At 39.8% G+C, this 26,173-nt stretch overlaps 1 protein-coding gene across 1 annotated transcript in view; it reads right to left on the bottom strand.

Annotated features, from left to right (window-relative positions):
* Positions 1 to 205: 205 nt before the first annotated feature.
* LOC114269000 (BURP domain-containing protein 6) overlaps positions 206 to 26,173 on the bottom strand; it is a 48,981-nt gene continuing 23,013 nt past the window's right edge. Inside the window, exons 3-6 of the mRNA XM_082924971.1 lie at positions 19,238 to 19,320; positions 4,746 to 4,808; positions 3,116 to 3,221; positions 206 to 1,212 (exon numbers count right to left, since the gene is read on the bottom strand). Coding sequence (XP_082781097.1) covers positions 434 to 1,212; positions 3,116 to 3,221; positions 4,746 to 4,808; positions 19,238 to 19,294 — 1,005 coding nt within the window. The 5' untranslated portion in view covers positions 19,295 to 19,320 and the 3' untranslated portion in view covers positions 206 to 433. The remainder of the gene's footprint in view (positions 1,213 to 3,115; positions 3,222 to 4,745; positions 4,809 to 19,237; positions 19,321 to 26,173) is intronic.

Genomic DNA, 26,173 nt, shown 5'->3' with positions numbered 1-26,173 from the left:
CATGAGGACTTGGGTGGATTGTTGATGATGTAACTGCGCTAATCTAACTGGCCCACTTGTTTACCTTGCTCCTCAGGACTTAAATCTAATGGATTGGGCCGACCCAAGACTTGGATCCGACCCATTTTATATTTAGTCCCTTCAGTAATGATGTTAATAATAGATAAATTGGATATAATATTATTTTTATTAAAATATCCCTACATTCACAACAATATATATACACATTTATTAATTAATACCAAACAAAGGTTTTATTTAAATTACAATGCAAACCACATTCACAACCATACTACACATTAAAACCAAACTAATGTTGGTTTTAAATTACACTGCAAACTACATTCACAACCATATATAAATATTCTCTTAATTAATACCAAACAAACTACATGATTTTAAACTAATGGCATCGATTATATATTTTAGAGATTTAGTTAGGAAGCCAGACAATATTATCTTGACGAAGAGCATGGCAAATAGGAACAGTTCCTGGCTTAACCTTGAGAATTTGAAAGGCCAAGTGCTTGGGATTCCATGCCGATGTATTTTTATGACACACCACTGCACCTTTTGCTTTCGTCCCATCTGCACCTTCCAACGAAAGCATATATGTCTCGGTGGAGCAAATAATGTGGCAATAAAAGACCGCATACGGGTAATTTAGCTTATGACACACTACTGGGCCATCTCGTCCTCCTCTTCCAATCTTTTTGAATCCTGATATACGATACTCCTGCGATTTTTCTAACTCAGTAGAGAATGCCTGGATATTTTTGCCAAACATGGAAGTGCAGAAATCGATCATGGACTCTAATGAAGTTGCACAATATTTCTGCTCTCCTTGAAAGCTAGACCTCTCACAGCATTTGATTGTTTCCTTGATAATCTCGGCTTCAACTGAATTGGGTTTTATCAAACATCGGTTCAGAATTTCCCGAAATTTGTTCGAGGAAAAAGGAATCATCTGAGCAACTTGTCTGAGTAAGAAAGTAACTCCATTTGTTTGTGTTATCGTGGAGAGGTTTAATTTCATCTTTGTGCCTTGTTTGATGTCCTTCTCCAAAAAAAAATTTGAGCCGTAGTGTAATGGTTGTTCATACACATTACCAGTATAGCTAATATAATAGTACAGATCCCAAGGATACTGATGGTCCCTAGGCCCCCCAAGGTTCCAAGGCTCAAGTCCTCGGCCAGGAACAACATTGCCTTCTGCACATAGTCAAAAAAAATTAAGATTTTTATAGTAAAAGTTATAAAATTTTGTGATAGAAATTACGATTTTTGTGAGAAAAATTATGAATGAAAAATTATGGTGTGTGCATCTTTAAAGTTAGGACAAAATCTGCTTTACTTCTCTATGATATGGCTCAATAGCACTTTTTCACTTTTTTTTTAAAAATAGTTGTATACCCTTATACGATTTTAGACTAAAATACAACCTTAACTCCATTAATGTTAGCAATAAAAAGATAATTATACCCTTCTATATCTTCTTCTACTTTTGCTCCTTTTTGTAAGTAAATAAATAAATTTATCTCCGTGACTAAGAAAAAAAAAAAAATACTACACAAAAATCATTTAAGAAACTATAGAGTTTTTCAAATATTTTTTTAACAAACTTAAATTATAATTTTAATAAATATTATGATATACATGTATATAACACTTATATATATATATATAGACACTGTAATTAGTTTATAATTTAATTTGTTAAATATATATATACATGTTTAATTTAAAATATTATTAAATAATAAATTGGGATAAAAATTAAAAATTAAATTAAGTTTTTTTTAGGATTTAATTTGTTATATATGTGTATATGTTTCATTTAAAATGTTATTAAAAAATATAATTTTATGATAATAAATTAGGGAATTTAGTTTAATTTGTGAGTTAATTTTTTATATATATGTTTATGTTTATTTTAAAATATTATTAATAAAGAATTGGATTAAAAATTAAAAGTTAGATTAACATAGTTTGATGATTAATTTATAATAATAAATTAAGGTATTTAGGTTAATTTAATTTTTTTCATATATAATATGTATGTTTAATTTAAAATGTTATTAAGTAAGGAATTCAGATAAAAATGTAAATATGACTAGTTTTGTCCTTTTAAATTACAATTTAATTTTGACTTTTTTTTTTTTCTCCCCCCACTTTCAAAATAGACATGTGAGACACACGCTTCATTAGTATACATGGAAATTGGAACTATAGCATTCTAGTAAGCTACATGGGAGATATGTTTCTATTTTTAAAAGACTAGAAAGTAAAGTCCAATCGAGTTATACCACAATGGATTTTACCCTTAACCAACTAGGCCTAAGTTACTTTACCACTATGACTCTTCTAAGGGCTTAGTTCTAAACGGGAAGTCATGAGTTTAACTCTTTCTAAGGGGAATTGAATTAAGTGGCAAGCAAGAATGTGGAGGCTAACTTCCATAGGTGCTAATTTAAGAACTAACAATTGATTTTTGCTGATAAAAAAAATGAATAAGAAAGTTATATATATTTTATAAAAGTTAAATTTTTTGCAATAAAAATTATATATTTTGTGATATAAATTTTTTTTTTTTTTTGTACATAGTGCATACTATATCCATCATTTTGGGTGCACATCGTAACTTTTCTCTAAATACTACAATGTGTGCTCCTAAAAAGATGCTCCAATGGTGTAATTTACCATTGATTTTGTTGTTTTTTTGTAAACAGGTGACAGAATAGTTTTTTCACCTTGGAATCTCACCCTCACTATGATAATGCTAATCCCACCCTTGAATGAGATTAGTAGTCCCATAGGATTAACAAACTCGTGCTATTTTAACACAACCAAACATGAATTTGGTAATCCCAAAGATGTTTAGTCCAATTTTTTATATTTTAATGTTGTGTTTGGATTATGGATTTAGATAAATATTTAAAAAATTATAAAAAGAAAAAAATATATATGAAGATATGAATGAAACATAAGTTCATTTTTTATTATTTTTTTTTTGCCCTTTTCAAATTTATATCCAAATTCATAATTGAAGCATAACCTAAAATTCCAAACAAACATTTAGACATAAGGGAGTGTTTGGCTGAATTTGAACACCAACCTAAGGGTAGAAGATTCTTGACAGTCCTAGGCATGGGAGTGTTTTGCAAAACCATGTTCCAGTAAGCTTCGGGAGATACTACTGCATTCCCTGCCACCAGTGTCAACTGAAAAAATAAATAACAAAAAAAAAAAAAAAAGAGAAGGAAATTTTTATTACCAAACTAGAGAAGGAAAAAAAAAATAATCCATTGCAAACTTCTTGTAATAATAAATTATTGGGATGTGGGTTGGCTTTTTGACTATTTTAGCCTAGGGCTAAAATGTCTCGTTTGGAATAGACTTTTTAGTTTTTTTGACTTTTATGAGAGAAAAAATGAATGATTATAGTTTGGATGTAATGTTTTGTCTTATTAGACTAAAAAAACTTATTGTCTTTTTGTGACTAAAATAGTCAAAAATCTAAAAAGCCTGACATGCCAAACAATGGCTAGTTGGTTCAGTATATATGTTTATGTGATGTATCGTTACAATTATATGGGGCGACGTAATTTTTTTTTTTTTTAACTATTTTATGTTTTAGACAAATTAATTATGTGTTCCTTTTAGGTTCCATTTGATTAGAAATAAATAAATAAATAAATGAGTGAAAATGATATAAAGTGAAGTGAAAGGAGAAAAAAAAATGAAGTGAAATAAAAGAAAGGAAAAGAAAATATAATCATTTTTTCTTTATGAATTTGATTACGACGAAAATTTTGAAAGAAAATAAGAAATGTAATTATAAGTAATTGCTTTTATAATAAATTAATTTTTTTTAATATTTTCCTATATTTTTTGTAAAGAACAAGAGTTATCATACTATTACGAGTTGTGCATGAAAAAAAAAAATTTTTAATTTTTTTTAACTTTCACCACTTTAATACTAAACAAACTTAGAAGGAAAAAAAAAATTTATATTATTTTTATATTTTCATCACTTTCTACCATTTTCATCCTAACTAAACTTTGATATACTTACTACCATTTTCATCCTAACTAAACTTTGCTTTAGCTATAAGGTGTACACTGACTTGATAGGTCAAATTTATCGTATAATATTTCATAACATAAGTATGATTTTAAAAATCGGTTGGTTAGATGACAGAAAGTATATATCCCTCATATATTTCATGGCGAGTAATGTTATTGAGGCCTAAAAATTAAACTCGTTTTTCAAACATAATGATGGGTATGTTTGGGACGTCATTTTTGGGCTTTTTTTAAGTTAAAATAGTATTAAAAGATAAAATAAACTAAAATAATTACTAAGACAAAATGTCATATCAAATTTATAATCATTTCACTTTTTTTATTACAAGCATCACATCCAATTACAAAAAAAATTCAATCCTCGCCCCAAACACAACTATTTTAGCCTATTAAAATAACCAACTTCCCAAACACCCACGATGTATGTTTTAAAACATATATTTCTTGATGAGTATTAGAGACAGAATATTTAAGTTAACTTTCTCTAATATTTCCTCTAATTATTAATCAATTATATGTTTTACATATCATTGAATTAAAAAAGTGAGTTATATATTATTTTGCTTCTATGATTCCATCATCATTGTTTAAGAAACAAATACAAAAGTTGGAGAAAATGGTTTCTTAGAAATGTGAATTTGGAAATTTAAGCACTTAACTGAAATAAATGTGAAGATGGGGAGGAAATTGAACTCCATTGAAGCTGAAAATCTTTGAAACAACTGCAAAATGTAAGAGACTGGATTATGGATAGTAAACTACAAAAATATGTCGGAATTTATAAGAGGAAATTTGTACCCTTAAAATATTGCTTGTATACCAATCAATAGCAAAGGATTATATGAATATATGATCCTAATTACATGAAAATAGTGAATAAACTATAACTTATCATTGGTCGAGCACATGAACACCTACTAAATCATTTTTGCTTAAAAAGGCACATTTAAAAAAATTTACTATTTTTATGGGGAAAGTTTTCAACATTTGTGATTTGTGTTATGTTAATTTGTATTAAAAGTTATACATGACAAACTTATCATGTGATGATGCAGTTTGGTCAATAGGAGATGGGTTGGACATGATCCAGAAGCTCTAAGAGTCGGCTGACCTTCGTCTTCCCAGCAGCACCTGCGACAAGTCCAATAGAAAGGTTCCAAAGTAGGAGTGGTTCCCTCTTGAGGACCCTCCGACGATCAAGTTAGTTAAGTATATGGAGAGAGGGAAGAGACTTAGAAAGAATTGAGAGCAGAGTGAGAGAGTGTGTGGGTGATTTTTTTACCAAATGTCCTTCAGCTTCCCTATATCTCTTACCAATCATTCCCTTATCCATTCACGCAGTTCTATTGGTTGAAAGTCTATGCCCTACTTGTCATCGGCCATGGCTACTTCACCACACCTCAAGGGAAAGCGACATTATTATATTTAATGCTTGACAGTATCATTTAATGCTTGGCATGTGAGGACCAATGGCTTGTAAGGTTTTTGTATTCCATGTGGCCAATTCCCTGCCTTACATGTACCCAGCTGGTAGTTGGGTTTGGCTGCCATGGGTTCTCTAATTGAGCCCACTATTGGGCCTTATGATAATTAATCAAATGGTTATCTGGGCGGCCCATGCAGATCACAGGTTGGGCCCTCCTAGGCCGTGCCCATTAGTAGTCTCCCGCTCTTGAGTACACCTTTAGTCCAACAAAGGGCATGAAAACAGTAATAGTGGTCCCCCCAGTCGTGAAGAAGGGACCGACCAACCACCTTATGGCGAGAGAGCGAAGAAACCAACTGCGAGGGCCGACCGCGGAAATACGATAGATCACTGAAGATGGTTGACCGCTAAATATGACTGACTACTAAAACTGGCCAACCATTGATAAATCCGAATCTGGCTGATCGATGGATCTGGCTAACCGGCAGACCTGGCTGACCGATGGGACTGACTGACTGACAGATCTAGCCGGTCGCCTCCTAGAATGTAGTCTAATCGCTAGGCGCTTGAGTGCTTATGTTATGTGCAGGAATCGATGAATGGTGATCCACATGATGACATGATTCGTGGGTCCATATTCAATGATGGATTAGACATGGGGCGAAAAAACATGAACAGTGGTTAAGAGGACTAATCTAGCCCGTTCACGTGGAAGAATCTAGCCTGCTGATGTAGAGTTGAACTGTTTTGAATGTGAAGGGTTTTCTGAAGTGTGTGAATTTGAAGAGTTTGGCCATTAACCAACTGACTTTCTTCTTTCCTTCCACACTTAGCAATTTTTCAAACTGGCAAACTTTGATTGAGATCCTTGGAATACTAGCAAACCCTAGGCCTTCTCATTTGTGCGATTTACACACTTAATCTCAAAGAACCAAATCATTCCAAACTTCTCTTTCTTTGTCTCCCCTGACTCCCCTATCTACCATATTTCTGATTTCTTAGCCTCTGCATTTGAAACCATATAATGAAATATGAGATAGATGGAACGAGAGAATCCTCATTCCCTAGTTATCGACCCACTCAGTGACGACGATGGAGTGGCCCTGCAAAAAATGTACAAGGTGGAGAAAATTGTAGAAGGGAGAGCAAAGAGGTCGTCTCACCCAATCTATTCAATAATGATTTCAATTGCTCAATCCATTAACTAGGTGGCCCCTAACCACTGGCATACGAGGCGAATAAATCAACGTTGATGGCTTTGGATATAGAGGAGATTCGAACAAAGTATGAAATTCCTGAAGATATAGAGCTAAGGTTCCCTACAATTGAGGAAAGAACTTCTGACGCTAAGCCAATGGAGTTCTTCTTATATAAGAAAGCATTACATAGGGATCTGAGGCTACCACTCTCCCAACTCGCATCGATGTCTTGAACTGGTTAGAGGCGACACCAGGCCAGTAAGTGTCAAACGCCTGAAAAATCTTGTTCGCAAGTGAAATTTCTTGGCCACGGGCAACTGAAAGGGAGAACATGACAATAAATGAGTTCTTTTCCCACTACAAGGCATTTCGCCAGCAAGAGACTTGGGTAGCCCCCCAAGTAGTTTTCTGGCAGGAACCTAGTAATTGGGCTGTCCTCTTCAGTAAAGAGACGGAGGACCAAGTGGTTTTACGTATCTGTAAATGGTGGTAGGGGAGTTCGAACAACCTGAAAGATTTGCACCAAGTCAGTAGAGCCAACCTTGACCGTTGCAAAAGAGCAGAGAGTGCAGATGGTCAAGAAGTTCAAGGACAAGTAGGGGCTGAAGTGGGTTGACTTGGCAAGACCCTCTACCTTGTTTGCCCTTGGGTTGGGTCATGAGCCTGCCGATGAAGGCCCCACTCTTAAAGAAGTAGAGGCAAGGAGGATGGCTCAAGAAGTTAAAGATCGACGAGCGTTTGCTGTAGATGACATATTGGAAGAGAAGAAATTGAGCCCTGCCCCAAAACGATATGCCTATAAGGTTGCTCGCCTCCATCCAAAGGCGGCCTTGGTCGAGCAGGACTTGAAGAATTTCATCCTTTTTGAGCCCTTAGTTGATCCCATTAAGCAGAAAAATAAATCTAAGATGAAGCGACTGAAGAAGAAGAGGGTTACTCCAAAAGATGAAAAAGAATGGTAGAAGTCCAAGAGGGCAAGGGAGGTGGTTGTTGAGCCAGTTGGGGTGGCAGAGCAGAGGTAGGAGACTGAGGCTCTTAGGCTTGAAGCAGAAGCGAAGAGGGCTGAGGCTAACCCCTTTGTTGTTGTATTGGTTGATTTGGGCCAATCTGAAGAAAAAGAGTCTAACCAAGTGGCTAATCCCCCGCAATCAGAAAAAGCAAATACTGTAAAGAAAGAAACAACTAAGGTTGAGTAAACGGCAGAGACTAAGCGCCTAGTTGAGATGGTGGGCACCACTACTCGGCACTAGAGCGTAGTGGTCAGCGTGCCCATAACTAACCCTGGCGAGCCTTCTAACGTATTGGGCAATGTGAAGGCCGCGTATGAAAAAATACTGGGGGCGGTTGACGATGCAGCCATTAGGGATCTGTCTCGATTTGGGGAGGCCAAGCTAATGACAGCATTCAACTCTATGCACATGGAGTCTCTAACCCTAGCAGTCGCTCTGTTGGGAAAAGGATTGATGGCAAGGTTGGATCTGGGGTAGACCAAAGCCTAAGCAGAGCAAGCTAGGTCTAAGTTGCAGATGGCGAAGTCAGAAATCAAACGCTGGTATAAACTGGCATGGAATGCTTGCGCCAAAGGAATCCTACATACTCAAAACTGTAAAAATAATAATAATAATAATAATAATAATAATAATAATAATAAATAAATAAAAATAAATAAATAAATTGAAGTATTGGCCATTGTGTAGAGTCACGTAGCCGATCACATAAGAATTAAGCAGGCTACGACAGTTGCAGGGTTGAGGAAGGTGAGAGGAAAACTCGCCCCGTTTGAGTTGACTAAGAAAATATTGCTGATGTCAAGGCTCAGCTAGGTCAGTCTGCAACTGACTTAGAAGTTACTCGCCATAGAATAGTGGCCGTGGGGTTTGAAGCAGCTGCTGAGCAAAAGAAAACGGCTGAAGCCCAGCAGGCTTGTACTATGGTCAGAGAGCAACTAGAAGAAGCGCTAAGCAACAATGAGGAATTACGTGATCTATTTCTGAAGGAGAAGGAAGAAAAAGACATGCAAATTGCTGATTTGATGAAGAGTCTGGCTACTGAGAGGCCTACCTTGGAGGCATAGAGGGCCAAAATGCAGAGCTTGCAACGTCCCTATCTTTTAAGTGTGCCGCCTACCCTGACTTCTATGTAGCTGCTGTTGAACAGTTTAAGCAATCCTTCGAGTTTCAAATGACGATAGATATAGCTGTGGCAGCAAGCTTAGCGAAGGAGGGGGATGATGGGGCTAGTCCTTATAGCTCCAGAGGTGCTGAATTAGTGGAAGGGCAGATTAAGGCCTAGATTATCGAAAGCTTCCAGCAGTCGGACTACTTCAAACATCTGTTGAGTGGGTACTGGGATAGCGGCTAGGTAAAATTCAGGCAAATGGCTGAGCTGACATTCCCTCACATCGACTTCGACCTTGTTCAATCTAGAGATAGAGATACTGTCTGCACTCCATTGGATGAAGGGGTAGATGAAGAAGGAGATGGAGGGGAGGGGAAGGGGAGCGTAAGTTCTGCCTTATATTGTTATTTATTTATTTATTTTTACCTTGTAAAATTTTATGTTGTGTAATGAATTTTGAGATGTATACAATATAGCTTTGTACCTTGTAATGATTGTTGAGATGCATATAATACAGCTTTTTGCCTCACATGTTACAATTTGCATTGTTGTCTGAATGATCTTCCTACCTTTGACTCTGGATTTAAATTGGCTAACAACTGCTAGATCATCACTTGTAAAAATTTGACATTTGAAAATTAGTGAAAACTAAAATTAAACTTGTAAAAATTGGTTGTGCTGATCACCAAGCTTTTAATTAATACTCAATAATCTCTAAGCTTTCATACTTAACTTTGAGGAGTTGAACTGGACTGATCACAAATCAATCAAGGTTACCCAAAAAATTTGAACAACATTAGTGCCCTGACTTGTGAAAACCTAGTTTAAAAAGGAAAATTTAACTTGCAAAAGAGGATTTTGGCCTAAGAGGCTATTTTTTCATTCTTATCTTGCTTCTACTATGCTGACTTTGACAGACCAAATTCAGGCCACATTCGGGCTTGTTTGATAACCTTGCGAGGTCAATTGGTGTTTAGTCTTGCTGAGTGCCTTGGTCGGTCGGCTGACTTGATTTGGACTTAAACCTGCTGAGTGTTTGAGCCGGCAAGCTCTAACTTCGTTTGGCAGAGCTCCTTGAACAGTCGGATTGGTCTGCACTCAGTCTTGCTGAGGTCTCTGGACTTAGTCTTGCTAAGATTTCTTTCTGGACTCAGTCTTGCTGAGCGCCTCAGTCAGTCGAATTAATCTAGAATATTCGAGATTTGCAACACAGATAAAGGATGTGAAGATTTTTTCTCATTGATACTTGGCCCTGCCAAAGTTAACTTGTACAATTCTTTGAGAAGAGTAGCAAAAGACAATGGAAATTTGGGCCAAATATAATAACATAAATGAATACGTGAGGAAAAGACTTCACATTTTATTGAAAATACAGCCTAAGATCACAACTAGAAAAAACACTTTCCGTGACGAACATGTTTGGTCGCGAAAAGTACCATATTTGGTCGCTAAAACCTTTTCGCGACCAAAATATGTTGGTCGCGAGTTAGTCGCTAAAGCCTCGTCACAGATAGTTTTCTGCGACCAAAAAAGCCTTTGGTCGCTAAAAGTGACCATTCGCGACTAACTTTTTTGGTCGCGAAAAGTCCAATTCATATTAGCCAAAAGTAAACTTTTAGCGACCAAAGATAAGTTGGTCGCCAAAAGTCAGCGCCTTGACCCAAAAAAAATAATTCTTTTGTGCTCCCTGGGACTTGAACTCCTGACCAAGAAGTCACCATGCACCCAATCCACTCTGCCACTCTGCCAATAACATGCTTTTTGTTCATATTTGACAAAAACAATATATAACCCATAAAAATTGGGTTATATATTATTTTATAAAATTTTTAATGCCTAAATAGAAAAATAGCATGTAATTACTGTAGTATCATTTTTTTTAAAATTTATCCCGCCATAACTTTCTGCGACCAACTTTTTTTTTTGGTCGCCAAAGGGTAATCTTCCGCGACAAAAAAAGCCTCTGGTCGCCAATAGTAGACTTTTCGCGACCAACTTTTTTTTTTTGGTCGCCAAAAGGTGATCTTCCGCGACCAAAAAAGCCTTTGGTCGCCAATAGCATACTTTCCGCGACCAACTTTTTTTTTTAGTCGCCAAAGGGTAATCTTCCGCGACCAAAAAAGCCTTTGGTCGCCAATAGTATACTTTCCGCGACCAACTTTTTTTTTTGGTCGCCAAAGGGTATACTTTCCGTGACCAACTTTTTTTTTGGTCGCCAAAAGGTGATCTTCCGCGACCAAAAAAGCCTTTGGTCGCCAATAGTATACTTTCCGCGACCAACTTTTTTTTTTGGTCGCCAAAAGGTGATTTTCCGCGACCAAAAAATTGTGGTTGCCAAAAGTTAAATTTTAGTTGCAGAAAGTGGATTATTTGCGACCAAAAAAAATAGGTGGTCGCCAAAAGTGTTTTTTCTTGTAGTGGATGTTCAGCATTCCATGGGTGAGGAAGATCACCGCCTTCCATGCTCGTAAGTGGTACATGCCTGGTCGTGGTCTAGACTTGACGACGTATGACCCTTCCCATTTAGCTGCTAACTTGCCCTCAACTAGGTTCTTGGTTACCAAAATTGCTTCCCTCAAAACTCAGTCCGCCACAACAAATTCTTTGGGTCTGACCTCCCTATTATAATGCTTTCTCATTCTCTGCTAGTATGAGGCTAGTCTAATAACGGCAGACTCCCGTAATTCCTCAATAAGGTCTAGTTCCCGTTGCAACTCTTTATTCAATTCTAGGTTTAGATGCATCACTCGGGGGGTCGACACGATGATCTCCAGAGGGATGACCACCTTAGTGCTGTATGTCAAGCGAAAATGGGTCTTTTCTATGAGGGTCCATGCTGTCGTCCTATAAGCCTAGAGTACATTCGGTAATTCCTCTGCCCAGAGTCCTTTAGCAGCCTCTAACTTGGTCTTCATAATTTTCAATAGTTTGTAACTTCAACTTGCCCATTAGCCTGAGGGTGACCTAGATATGAAAAATATGTCTTCATGCTGAGTCCCTCGTAGAACTCCCTAAACTTGGAGTTGCCAAATTGTTTTCCATTATTCGACACAGTGGCCTGTGGAACTCCAAATCTACATACAACAGATTGCCAGATGAACTTGGTCATGTTATGCTCGGTGATCTTAGCGAAGGGCTCTGCTTCCAACCATTTAATGAAGTAATCAATGGCAACTACGACGAACTTGACTTGCCCTTTACCGGTCAGCAGAGTGCCTATGAGATCGATCCCCTACCTGGCAAAGTGATAGGGGCTGCTGAGTGTGATTAGTTCTGATAGAGCGTTAGGTATGTTGGCAAAGCGCTGACACTTATCACATTTTAACACAAAATCATTGGCATCCTAACAAAACATAGGCCAGAACTAGCCCATGCGGAGAATCTTATGGGCCAATGATCGTCCCCCAGAATGGTTGCCACAAATTCCCCTATGGATTTCCCTCATAACATAAGTTGCCTACTCCGCATTAACACATTTGAGATATGGTCGTGAAAATCCTCATTTGTACAATATCCCTTCAACAATGATATATTTAGCCGACCGAGCTTTGATCATTTCGGTTTCCTTTCTGTCATCTGGTAGTACCCCTTGTTCCAAGAAATGCACTATGTCCTGCGCCCATAGGATGTGTTCATTCTCAAGTAAATAAACTTCTTGTTGGTTTTGAGAAATTGCTAGGTGTTGTAGATGTTTAACTCTAACTCCTTAGCTGAGGTCAGACTGATCAACTTAGGCTAACTAAGCCATCTTATCTGTTTGGGCATTTTGTAACTTTGGAATATGCCTGATTTGAAAACTATTGAAGAGACATGTGACGGGTAAAGTAGTATCTCTGTACGATTTCATTTTTTCCTCCTTTACGTCGAATTCTCCATTGATCTGACCAACTACCAATTGTGAGTCACTAAAAACTCGAATCCGGTCTACTTAAATATCTTTAGCCAACCGGAGGCCTACTATCAAAGCTTCATACTCCACTTCATTGTTACTTGCCTCAAATTGAAATCGAAGTGCACATTTGAAGTCCTCACCTTCAAGAGTGGTAAGGATTAGTCTAGCTCCACTCCCTTCCTTCCTGGAGGAACCATCAATGTTCAAAGTCCAAGAGTGGGGGTCAGTCTCCTTAGGAGTCGTCTTAACTAGTAGGGAATGTGTGTTTGGAGTGTCATTTCTGAATTCCAATATGAAGTTTGCTACAACCTGCCCCTTAACAGCTATCTAAGGTCGATAAGAAATTTTATACTGACCCAACTTGACATACCATTGCATAAGTCTGCCAGATGACTCAGGTTGTTGCATAACCTTTTTCAGTGGTTGGTTAGTGAGGACCACAATAGAATAAGCTTGAAAGTATGGTCGGAGTCGTCTGGAAGCTGTGGTGAGAGCTAATGCTAATTTTTTCAACAAGAGATAATTATGTTTTGCTTCCCTGAGTGCTCGGCTAATGTAGTAGACTGAGCGTTGAACAGAATTTTCCTTTCTAATTAGGGTCGCATTGACTTCCATATTGGAGATGGCCTGGTAAAGAAAAGGTACTTCTCCTGGGACCGTTTGAGAGAAGAGAGGAAGGTTCGCCATATATTGCTTCAACTGCTGAAAAGTATTCTCACACTCATCATTTCAAGTAAGGCCTTTCTGAGCACCTTGAAAAATGGAAGGCATCTGTATGTTGCCCTGGAATTGAATCGGTTAAGGGCGGCCACTCTGCCAGTGAGCTGTTGAACTTCTTTCATAGTCTTGGGAAACTTCATTTCCACTAACGCCTTGATCTTTTCTGGATTGGCTTTGATTCCTTTGTGGCTGACCATAAAGCTCAAAAACTTACCAGACTCTACGCCAAAAGCACACTTCTCAAGATTTAATTTCATCTTGTACTTTCATAAGGTTTGGAAGGTCTGCCTCAGGTCGGATAGATGGTCAGAAGCAACTTTTCTTTTAACCAACATGTCATCTACATACACTTCCATATTCCTACCGATCTGATCTTTGAACATTGCATTGACCAGCCTTTGATAAGTGGCCCTTGCATTCTTCAGGCCAATAACATTACTCAGTAGTGGTAAGTCCCTCGCTCAATGATGAAAGACGTATGTTCTTGGTCTGCTTCATGCATGAGGATTTGATTATAGCCTGAGAAGGCGTCCATAATGCTGAGCATCTGATGACCTACAGTCGCATCAACTAGAAAGTCTATCCTGGAGAGAGGATAGCTATCCTTTGGGCATGCTTTATTAAGGTTTGAGTAGTTGACACAAAGTGTCCACTTTCCATTACTCTTGCGAACCAAGACTACGCTAGACAACCACTTAGGATAATCTACATTCTTGATAAATCTGGCTTTTAACAATCTGTCCACTTCTTCAGCAATGAGATTGTTACGCTCTAGATAAAAGATGCATTGCTTTTGGCGAACTGGTCTAAACTGAGGCTCAATGCTAAGGTGGTGAGTGGTAATAGAAGGGTTAGTTCCTGGCATGTCCTCATACATATAAGCAAAGATGTCCTTATGCTAGGTGAGGAGGGTTATGAGATCAGCCTTGGCTTAAGGGCTCAGTTGGCTGTCTATTCTAGCTGTCTTCTTGGGGTCTGAAGGATTAATGAATACTTTAATTAATTCTTTAACCAGCTTGCCCTGAATCACTTCTTCTTCGTCTCCGATGTCGAGACCTTCGATGATCATGTCCACCTTTAATTTAACCTCCTTCAACAGCATTCTTTGGTGAAGACCTACTCTTCTCTTACGGTGCCGACCCCATGGTCAGTCGGAAACTTCATTACCAAGTGGTAGGCGGATGTCACTACCTGAAAGGCGTTAAGAGTTGTTCGCCCAAGTATAACATTGTAGGTAGATGGGCAATCTACGACCAAGAAAGTGATGAGCTTTGTGGTCTGCTTGGGGTACTCCCCGATAGTGACTGGGAGGTCAATCTACCCTAGCAAAGTCACTCGATCGCCTGTAAAGCCCACCAAAGGGGTCAGCAAGGATGATAGTTTCTCTTCTTTAATCTTAAGCTGCCTGAAAGCGCTAAGGAAAATGATGTCGGATGAACTGCCATTGTCAACAAGTACTCTTCGAATATTGTCATTAGAGATGAGAAAAGAGATAACGAGCATATTGTCATGGGGGTATCTGACCCCTACATAGTCTGCATCAGTGAAGGTGATGGGTTCTGACCACTACTTGGACTATTTATAGGGTCAATCAATGGTTATCACTTCTTTATCTGACCTTTGTTGGATCTTCCTGAGCTCAGCTCGCTGTGCCAACCGTGAGGGTCCACCGCACACGAATCCTCTTGCTATGACTCTAATTTTCCCCATACGTAGTGGGGGCCCCTGTGAGCTAGATGTTGCTATTGGGCTCTATCACCATTCCACCTAGGTGGGTTAACTTGCCTAGGAGGTGTTCGTCTGTCATATCGCCTTGGAGGGTTAGCTCTAGGCCTCTGATGTGGTCGGGCCATAGTAAATCGGCTTAAGCGGCCCTAGCGGATTAGTTCCTCCACTTGATCTTTAAGATTGACACAATCCTCAGTATTGTGGCTGTGGTCACGATGAAAGCGATAATACATGGACTGGTCCCATTTGGTAGAGGCGGTTCACAAGGCTGAGGCTATTTGAGGTTGTAACAATGTTGGATTTGGTTCGAAACTTGCTCTATGGGGAAGTTGAGTGGGGTATACTACCTGAACCGACCAATCGAGTGAGATGGAGTTGATCGGTTTGAGCGTGGAGGTCAGTCTGAATATTGGAGAGGTCAGCTAGGATATCGAAAATCTCCAAGTTTAGGCTATTTTCTTTTTTCTTTGGATTGTGAAGGTTTGGATGTGGAGTCTTGACGAGCTGCCAAAGAATCTTCGGCATTCATGTAGCCCTGGGTTTTGGTTAGGAGGGCTGCCATGGAGCTTGGAGGATTTTTGAAGAGAGAGAAAAGGAAGTCAAATGGGCGCAGGCCAGCCATAAAGGTCGTTAAAATGACCTTGTCATCATTCTCTGCAACTTACAAGGCCTTAATATTGAAGCGAGTGACAAAGCCACGCAAGGATTCTCCTTTCGTTTGCCGAATATTTGACAACTGAGTCCTTAAGCGTTGTTAACGCTGAGTGCCAATGAAATGGCTCAAGAAGTACTTGCTCAACTGGTCAAAAGAAGTCACAGAGTCAGGTTTAAGCTGACTAAACTAGAGTCACACCGATCCTTTGAGTGCAACTAGGAAGGCATGACACATGATCTCATTACGAAAAGCATGGCAGATCATGAGTGTTTTGTTGGCTTCCAAATGATGAACAAGGTCAATGGTGTCGTCAAAGGTGTCGATTGACAGCATTTTAAACTTAGGGGGTAAGGGTTTATCTTTGATAGAGGCGGAAAATAGAGAGTTAGAGGTAGAGGAGGCTTTGTTTTTCATATTCTACATGACCCCCTGTAGCTGCAGTTTAATAGCTCGCAATTCTTCATCCCAAACGGGAGAATTGTCTCCTTTGGCCTAAGGTAGGGGTTGGACGCTACTAGCTTCTCCTTTATGAATGACGGTGTGCTATTGTTGATGGCGGATTTGGAAATTTTGAGGTCATTCTAGTTAGGCTGCGAGCCTTGAGGGGGTCTAGGTAGACCGTTCGGATTTAGTGGTTGAGCCTGCGGGGTGAAGGGTGAGAGAAATGGTCCTTGAGGTGCATGTTCTTGAGTAGGATGGTTCTTTTGGGTTTGGTTCTAGTTTGGAGTAATATTTTATCCTGGTGGAGGAGGAAGAGCAGGTGGATCACATTTAAGTAAGGCATGGATTAAGGCTTTGTTTTGTTTAGCTAAACGGTTAATACTGTTGGTGAGCTCTATGAAGTATGGAGGTGGGTTATTTGGGTTTGAGAGTTCGACTTGAGGATTTTTGGTGGTATGCTGTGAAGGCATAGATCATGTCATAACCATCCCTCCAATGTTGAAGGTGGGTGAGAAAGAAATCGTTTTCGACAACGGTGAACACAACCTTTTCCAAGAAGATTTCCACAAATAGCGCTAACTGACGATGCAGTTCGGTCAGTAGGAGATGGGTTGGACAAGATCCAGATGCTCTATGAGTCCGTCGACCTTCGTCTTCCTAGCAGCACTTGCGACAAGTCCAACAAGAAGGTTCCAAAGTATGAGTGGTTCCCTCCTGAGGACCCTCCGACGATCAAGTTAAGTAAGTATATGGAGAGAGGAAAGAGACTTAGAAAGAATTGAGAGCTGAGTGAGAGTGTGTGGGTGATTTTTGTACCAAATGTACTTCAGCTTCCCTGTATCTCTTACCAATTATTCCTTTATCCATTCACACTATCCTATTGATCGAAAGTCTATGGCGTACTTATCGCTATCCATGGCAGTTTCACTACCCCTCAGAGGGAGTTGACCTTATTATATTTAATGCTTGATAGTCTCATTTAATGCTTGGCACATAAGGCCCAATGGCTTGTAAGGTTTTTTTCTTCCATGTAACCGATTTCCTACTTGACATGTACCCAGCTAATAGTTGAGTTTGACTGCTATGGGTTCTCTGATTGAGCCCATTATTGGGCCTTTATAGTGATAATTAATCAAATGGTTATCTAAGAAGCCTATGCAAATTATGGGTTGAGTCCTCCCAGGTCGTATCCATCATCATGTATACTTTGAAAGTTATATAATTTATGATTGAGACGTCACCAGATGCACGATTTGACTTTCCCATGAGAATTATGAAGTTGAAACTTGAACAAAATTTGTAAGTGAAAAATAAAATGAAACATATTTAAATATTTATGTAAAGAAATTATAGAAGGTATCATAGTTAAATATTTATTAAACAAAAAAATAAATGCTTACAACATTTCTTTTACATAACCTTCATTTGGTATAGCGATCTCGGATTTTTACCCGGCTTTTATGGTGTTCTGGACTCGGGTCTTGTGTTTTAATATTGTTATTTATGCCTTTTCCTCCTTTTACTCTTTGAATTTGAGTTTTGAAATGTCTTGGGCATGTTTAGATTAGGTTGGTTACTAGTTAGTCTGAAACCTTGTTGCCCAGAATTTTGGTCTTCCACTCGAGCGGACCTTCTTGCGCTCAATCGGGTTTTGCAAACGTTCAGTTCTCCGCACGTCTGCAAAAAAAAATGCTGGAGAAGTGTTTTTCACTCTCGAGCAACGTTTCTTACGCTCAAGCAGGACTGCACTCAAGCAGCTATCTGAAGTTTGTAAAAAAAAAATACTAGAACTGTGTATTCTATGCTCGAGCGGGTCTTCTTATGCTCGAGCGGGTAGTGCCTTGTTATTGTGTCTTGGTGCTCGAGCGACATTTCTTGAGCTCGAGAGGGACAAATTTATGTGTCTGACGCTCGAGTGTCAAAATCTCCGCTCGAGCGGACTGTGCGCATATCAGATCGCGAAAGTGACTTCTTATATCATTTTTTCGGTTCTCTTTCTCTAAAACTCTCCCAAAACCTAGTTTTAGACATTCTCTCTCTAAAACTCTCCTTCTCTCTACATTTTGACCTAGATCTATTGATTTTTACACCCTACTCCCTTTGATAAAAAGTTGGAGAATCCTATGATCTATATTTTGATCCGAGTAAAGTCAAGTTTGGGCATCTTTGTGATCTCTTCACTTCTTCTTTGAGCTTCCACACTTGAGGTGGGGAGTTTCTACACTTTAATATGGTTTTTAACTTAGTTATTTGTCTAATGTGCAACGGCGGTGGGTTTGGGAGTATTTTGAAACACCAACCTAGGGTTTGGGTAAAATGTGAAAGAGGGGTTTTTGGTAAAAATGAAACAAATGATTATGGGGTTCGAAAATGAAGCTCTGTTGTATCAAAATAGTTGGTTTTGGTACTCGGTTGAGATTTGGGGAAAATGGGAAATTTACCCTAAAGTGAGTATTATATTTATTTTGTATAAATAAATGAGATTGATGTTGTTCACATGGAATTGAACAAGTATTGAAATGGAGGGTGGAATGAAATTGATGATGTGTCTCATCTTTGGGAATTTGGAATAAATGATCTATCTTGATAATATTTATACATGTATATCTGTTTAGAAATATCTGTATTGGGCTATCGGTGGAGGATAGTTTTGATTGTTGTAGAAATTGCATGTGGATTAGGTGAATTGAAACTATCTCATGGTTGATTATCATTGAATATGATCATACTGTAAATACATTGTATATGTATGTTTATTTGGTAGTGGAAAGGGGATGTACTTCATGTGTGATTATGTTTTATATACATTGCATATGTATGTTTATTTGGGAGCGGAAAGGGGATGTACTCCATGTGTGATTATGTGTTTATATACATTGCATATGTATGTTTGTTTGGGAAAAGAAAGGGGATGGACTCCATTATAATTAATTTGGCTAACGTGTCCTGGGTAAAAGTTCCGAAATCTATACATGGGTGCTGATCCCGCAGACGAAATATCTGTAAAATGGCAAGTTGAAATTATACATAGGTGCCAATCCCGCGGATGAAATATCTGTAAAATGGCAATTGGGAGTGTCAATGTTTTGATTCTGAAATCGTTGAACGATTAAGTTGTAATCTCATTTAGGTGGTTGGAAAATAATGGAATTGACTCATGCACTGAAATGAATTGAGGGAAAATGAAATGGAATATGGAATTCATGTTTGTGATTATATATATACATATATAAGAGTATGAATGTTTATCCCAAACGTTGTGTATGCATAAGTACTTATATCTTTATTAAACCTCATATACTGTGTGAGATTATTCCGACTGGGTTGTGGCTCACCCTATTTGGGAAAACATTTTCAAGTAATGATGGCATGCCTCCACCAAGGGAATAGCATTGGAGGGTTATTTGGGAAGCAATAGGGCTTCTTGTTTTGTTTCACATTTTGTATAGCCTAGGCCTTTAATTGTAAGGGCTAGTCCTACTTTTGTTGTAACACAGTTCAAACTTGGAAAGGTGTAAGCCCAAAGGGCATTTATTTATGTTAAACTCTCTTGTAATGTTAACTTCGTGTAATGAGAGAACTGTTTATTCTGATGTATGTTGCCTTCTTTATATATACTTATGGGTTATATTTATGGTTATATTTTGAGGGTGTTACAACTTGGTATCAGAGCTTACCAGGTTTGAATACTTTGGGCACGTGGGAAGTGGTTAGTACCACAATGGGTTTGTCTCGCTTGATAGAGACTTAAATATGAACGATATATGCTTCTATGACAACATGCTTATGTGATTATTTGAGTATGGGATTGAATTTCTTAGATGTTGATTGGGTCTACGGGTTTCTAGGGGTCCTATTAAAAAAAGCACTTGATCACTGATGTTTCTAAGTAGAACTCTAGCAACGCCGTGGGACGGTCATTATCTAGAAATGAAATTCGTATGTGTTTCTGTGACTATGTGCTTATGTGTAGCGAATTACTGTTGTCCAACGCATTTGGACATGAGTGAGTTAGCTTCGGCACATTTGTGAATGTGCTAATCTTGTTTGTTACCTTCATTGGGATGTCGGGTAGTGTTCGTGGTCGTGGTTGTGGTAGGTGTGGTAGGCGTGGTAGGCACGAGATGCCTATAGCAAATGATATTCCAGCACAGGAAGAAGGGGTTGGTCAGGCCAACGTGGCCGAACCAGTTGGTCAACAGGCCATGGGTGCCTTAGCTCGCGCAATGGCCAGAGCTTTGCGGGAATCCATGGACATTCTTAGGACTGAGAATCAAGTCTAGGCCCAAGTAGCTAAAGCAGGGCCATCTTTCTTGAAAAGGGAGTTCTTCTGATCGAACCCGGACGAGTTTTTGGGCAATCCCAAGGAGCCACTGAAGGCTGATGAGTGGTTAAAACAAATGGTGAAGATGTTTGAGATGCTCGGCATCGAAGACGGGTGTTTGAGGGTGACCTTGGCATCCTTCCACCTGAAGGGAGACGCGGGTCAATGGTAGAAGTATGCGCGAGGACGCATTGGAGGAACTTGGGAGGCCTTCGTTGACGCCTTCCAGGAGAAGTTTTTCCCTCCCACTGTTACGGAGATGTTGAGGGATCAGTTTTGTCAGCTCAAGCAGTTGAATACACCAATGGCCGAGTTTGAGGCCATCATCACCAGTTTGTCAAGGTTTACACCAGAGTTAGTGGCGACTGAGGAACGTCAATGCCTAGAGTTTAAGAAGAAATTGATGACTGGACTCATGTTCCGAGTAGCCGGGTCCATGAATAAAGACTATGGACACCTTGTGGAGGCCGTAGCCCATCTCGAGACCATTATGCAGGTTAAGGAGGAGAGAATGAGGGGCTCCAAGAGAGTCAGGATAGTCAGGGGGATGGTAAGAGGCAGAGGGGTTCTAACCCTCAACAGTCCCAGGGATTGCATTCGAGGTCTACCTTCCTAGTGCCAAGTTCAGGTGTTGGGAGAGGTGATTAGGAAGATGTGACTTGTTTCAAGTGTGGTCAGTTGGGCCACAAATCTCCAGCTTGCCCGTAGAGAGGAGGAGGGCAACGAGCAGCTTCATCTTCGGCTCACTCTCAGGGCTAGAGTCAGGGTAGAGGGTGGAGGGTAGCCGCCCACTTGCTATCAGTGTGGTCAGGTTGGGCACTTGAAAAGATTTTTCCCATGGTTGGATGGCACACCTAGTGCGTCTGGTTCGAGGCAAACATAGAGTCACCAGCCAATACAATCAGCACAGGCCTCGAGGGCCAATTAGGGAGCCTCTTCAGCTCAATCCGTGCAGCAGGCCTATGCTCCAAGGGGTTAGCAAGTAGATCAGAGGCCTACAGGGCATGTGTATGCTGTTACCACGCTAGATCTTGTACCGGCCCCATCTGTCGTAAGAGGTACCTATCTGTTTTACAATTTAGTTGCTAGCGTGTTGATTGATACAAGTGCATCCCATTCATTTATTTAGTCTGTATTTGCATCAATTTTGGGGTTAGAGTTGACTCAGTTTGCATCTCCCATTTGTGTGGTATCGCCAATTAGTGATGAAGTCATTCTGAAATAGGGGTGTCGGGGTTGTGACATAGAGATCGCCGGTCGTTGACTTCCATTTGCATTTGTTTTGCTTGATATGACTGGTTTTGATGTTATCTTTGGTATAGACTAATTATCGTCATACCGGGCTATTATAGACTGCTACCATCTGAGGGTTACCGTATGTACCTTGAACGGTGATTGCTTTTATTTCTTGGGGAACCGGGTAGATAGAGTCTTATCACCAGTGTATGATCCGTATGGGCAGAGTAAACTTAGTTGTCTTCTTGCTAGCTTTCAGAGTAACGAGTGTGATGAAGGCCGGGTTGAGTTGGCAAGGGTGGTTTGCGAATACCCCGATGTTTTTCCCGAGGACCTTACTAGTTTACCACCTCATCGAGAGATAGAGTTCTCTATTGATTTAGTGCATGGCACGACACCGATTTCTATGGCACCGTACCGATTTGCACCCGCTAAGTTGAGTGAGTTGAAGATTGAACTCCAAGAATTGTTAGATAAGGGTTTTATCCGCCCTAGCACTTCACCTTCGAGTGCACCGGCTCTCTTTTCTAAAAAGAAAGACGGAGCGTTGCAACTTTGTATTGATTACAGAAAGTTGAATCGGGTTACTGTTAAGAATAAGTACCCAATGCCTCGTATAGATGCCTTGTTTGATCAGTTGAAAGGGTCTCGTTGTTTCTCTAAGATAGACCTGAGATTGGTTTATTATCAGTTGAGGGTAAGGGATGAGGATATCCTGAAGACGGCATTCCATACGCGGTATGGCCATTACGAATTCCTTGTAATGCCTTTTGGGCTAAGCAATGCACCAGCTGTGTTTATGGATTTGATGAACCGAATCTTCCGAAAATTCTTAGACCATTTTGTGGTCGTCTTTGTGGACAACATTTTGATTTACTCATCTTCTGAGGAAGAGCACGAGGAACACTTACGGGTAGTGCTTGAGTTGCTTAGAGCCCATAAGCTGTATGCTAAGTTTGGGAAGTGCGAATTTTGGCTAAGTGAGGTTAAATTCTTAGGCCATGTGGTATCCGAGAAAGGGGTGACTGTAGATTCATCCAAGACAGAGGCAGTGCAAGATTGGACACAGCCTAAGAATGTTTTCGAGATCCATAGTTTCTTAGGGTTGGACGGGTATTACCGTCGGTTTGTGAAGGACTTCTCTAGACTAGCCTCATCTTTAACTAGGCTGACGAGGAAAGGAGTTAAATTTGTGTGGGATGAGACTTGTGAGAAGTCATTCCAGGAACTTAAAGTTAAACTTACCACTGCTCCAATCTTGATTATTCCAGAGAGGGGTTTGACTTATTCAGTTTATTGTGATGTTTCACGGGAATTTTTAGGCTGTGTATTGATGCAAGAGGGAAGAGTAGTAGCCTATGGCTCGCAGCAGTTGAAAACACATAAAAGAAATTACCCTACTCATGACTTAGAGTTAGCGGCAGTGATCTTCGCCTTAAAGATTTGGAGTCATTATTTGTATGGTGAGAAATTCGAGGTATTTTCTGATCACAAGAGTTTGAAGTATCTGTTTACTCAGAAAAACTTGAATTTGAGGCAGAGGAGGTAGATAGAGTTCATAGAGGACTATGATTTTGAGTTGCATTACCATTCGGGAAAGGCCAATGTTGTGGCCGATGGCTTGAGTAGGAAATTTGTTAGCAGTATGGCTTGTATCATCATTCGGGAATGGAAAATGTTGGGTGTTCTTAGGGAGTTTGACCTACACCTGAGTGAGTCCATTAAATCTGTGGCTTTATTTTTAGTAGTCGCACAACCTATACTTATGAACCGAGTGTTAGAAGCGTAGAAGGGTGACCTTGAGGTAGAATCCCTCCGAGAGAAGATTTCCAGTGGGAAGGTAGAGAAGGGTTTGAATCTTTACCCTGACCAGAGTGTGAGGTACCGTGACCATTTGTTTGTGCTGGAGTCTTGCCGAGAGGAGGTACTCCAAGAGTTTCACCATTCACGCCTTGCGGTGCATCCGGGAGGCACGAAGATGTATCACGACCTGAGTCTACAATTTTGGTGGAGAGGTATGAAAAAGGATGTAGCCATGTTTGTGTCAAAATGCCTTATTTGTCAGCAAGTGAAGACTGAGCACCAGGGACTAGTGGGTTTGTTGCAACCCTTGCCTATAGCTGAGTGGAAATGAGAACATGTCACGATGGATTTTGTTGTGGGTCTTCAGAGGACTCAACGGGGCAGTGATGCCATTTGGGTGGTAGTTGACCGGTTAACCAAATCTACGCACTTCATACCTATGTGCACGAGTGATTCGGTAGATTACCTTGCCGACTTATACGTTAGGGACATAGTGAGATTGCAGGGGGTCCCTCTGACGATTGTTTCGGACAGAGATCCGCATTTCACAGCTCGGTTGTGGCATAGCTTGCAAAGTGCCTTGAGCACTAGATTAACTTTTAGTACAACGTACCACCCTCAGACTGACGGACTTTCCGAGCATACCATCTAGATCCTTGAGGACATGCTTCGAGGTTATGTCCTTGACTTCAAGGGTTTGTGGAAGAGACATCTTCCCTTAGTGGAGTTCGCCTATAACAACAGTTTTCAATCAAGTATTGGTATGGCACCATTTGAGGCCTTGTATGGTCGACCTTGTAGATCCCCTGTGTGTTGGGCTGAGGTGGGTGATGCACCTTTGTTAGGCCCAGAATTGGTTCGGGAAAGGACTGAGAAGGTAGCTCTTATTCGTAAGAGGTTGGTTATGGTCCAAAGTTGCCAAAAGAGTTATGCTGACCGTAAGAGAAGACCTTTGTCCTTTGAGGTGGGTGATCATGTGTTCTTGAAAATATAACCTAGGCGGGGTCTAATGAGATTTGGAAAGAGTCAGAAGTTGTCCCCTCGGTTTATAGGACCTTTTGAAATCCTTGAGTGGATTGGAGAGTTTGCTTACCGTTTGGCACTGCCGCCACAATTTTTCGGAGTGCATGACGTGTTTCATATTAGTATGCTTCGGAAGTATGAGCCGGATCCATCGCATGTATTGGATTGGACTGACTTGGAGGTGGATGAGGATGCCTCATATAAGGAGAGACCAGTGAAAGTATTGGATAGACAGGACCAAGTCTTGCGAGGCAAGACAATTCCCATAGTCAAAGTTTTGTGGAAACATCACGGAGTCAAAGAAGTGACTTGGGAACGTGAATTGGAAGTCCGAGAGAAATATCCGGACTTGTTTGCTAATGTATAACATTGTATTGGGATCTTAATTGTTGTTAATAAAAGTATAAACATTGTACATGTTATGGGCATCTTGGAAACATGACTTTATTGTAAACATTGCATATGTTTGGGAATGTGGAATATTGCATGTATTGTAGCACTTTGGGAGCATTGTATATGCCATGTACACTTCTTGAAAACTTGAATTTTGATTAAGCATTGTGAATGTGTTGGAAATTATGAATTTTGTTTGAATATGGGGCTTGTTTATCAAGTCGGTGAGAATGGATGACCGGAGGATTGGTCATGGTATTGAATTTGTAAGAATAGCATGGTTAGGAATGACCAAATGTTGATTTGGAACCTAATTTGTAATTTTGGGGACGGAATTCTTTAAGGGGGGAAAGTTATAGCGATCCCGGATTTTTACTCGGCTTTTATGGTGGTCCAGACTCGAGTGTTGTGTTTTAATGTTGTTATTTATGCCTTTTCCTCCTCTTACTCTTTGAATTTGAGTTTTGAAATGTCTTGGGCGTGTTTAGAACATGTTGGTTGCTAGTTGGTCTAGAACCTTGTTGCTCAGAATTTTGGTCTTCCGCTCAAGCAGACCTTCTTGCGCTCGAGCGGGTTTTACAAATATTCAGTACTCTGCACGTCTGCAAAAAAATGTTGGAGAAGTTTTTTTCACGCACAAGCGCGCTTCTTACCCTCGAGCAGGACTGCGCTTGAGCAGCCTTTCTTGCACTCAAGTGGCTGTCTGAAGTCTGTTAAAAAAAAAAATACTGGAAGTGTGGATTCTACACTCTAGCGGATAGTGCCTTGTTGTTTTGTCTTGGTGCTCAAGCGGCATTTCTTGAGCTCGAGCGAGACAAATTTATTTGTTTGACGCTCGAGCGCCAAAATCTCTGCTCGAGCGGACTGTGCGTATATCAGATCGCGAAAGTGACTTTTTATATCACTTTTTTCGATTCTCTCTCTCTCTAAAACTCTCCCAAAACCTAGATTTAGACATTCTCTCTCTAAAATTCTCCTTCTCTCTACATTTTGACCTAGATCTATTGATTTCTCCATCCTACTCGCTTTGATAAAAAGTTGGAGCAACCTAAGATCTACATTTTGATCCGAGTAAAGTCAAGTTTGGGCATCTTTGTGATCTCTTCACTTCTTTGAGATTCTACACTTG

The sequence above is a fragment of the Camellia sinensis genome, chromosome 4 (genome assembly GCF_055761805.1).
Source record: "Camellia sinensis isolate YWXY chromosome 4, ASM5576180v1, whole genome shotgun sequence".
NCBI lineage: Eukaryota > Viridiplantae > Streptophyta > Magnoliopsida > Ericales > Theaceae > Camellia > Camellia sinensis.
Note: the sequence above shows the minus strand (reverse complement) of the source record. Positions and strands in the feature narration are given on the sequence as shown.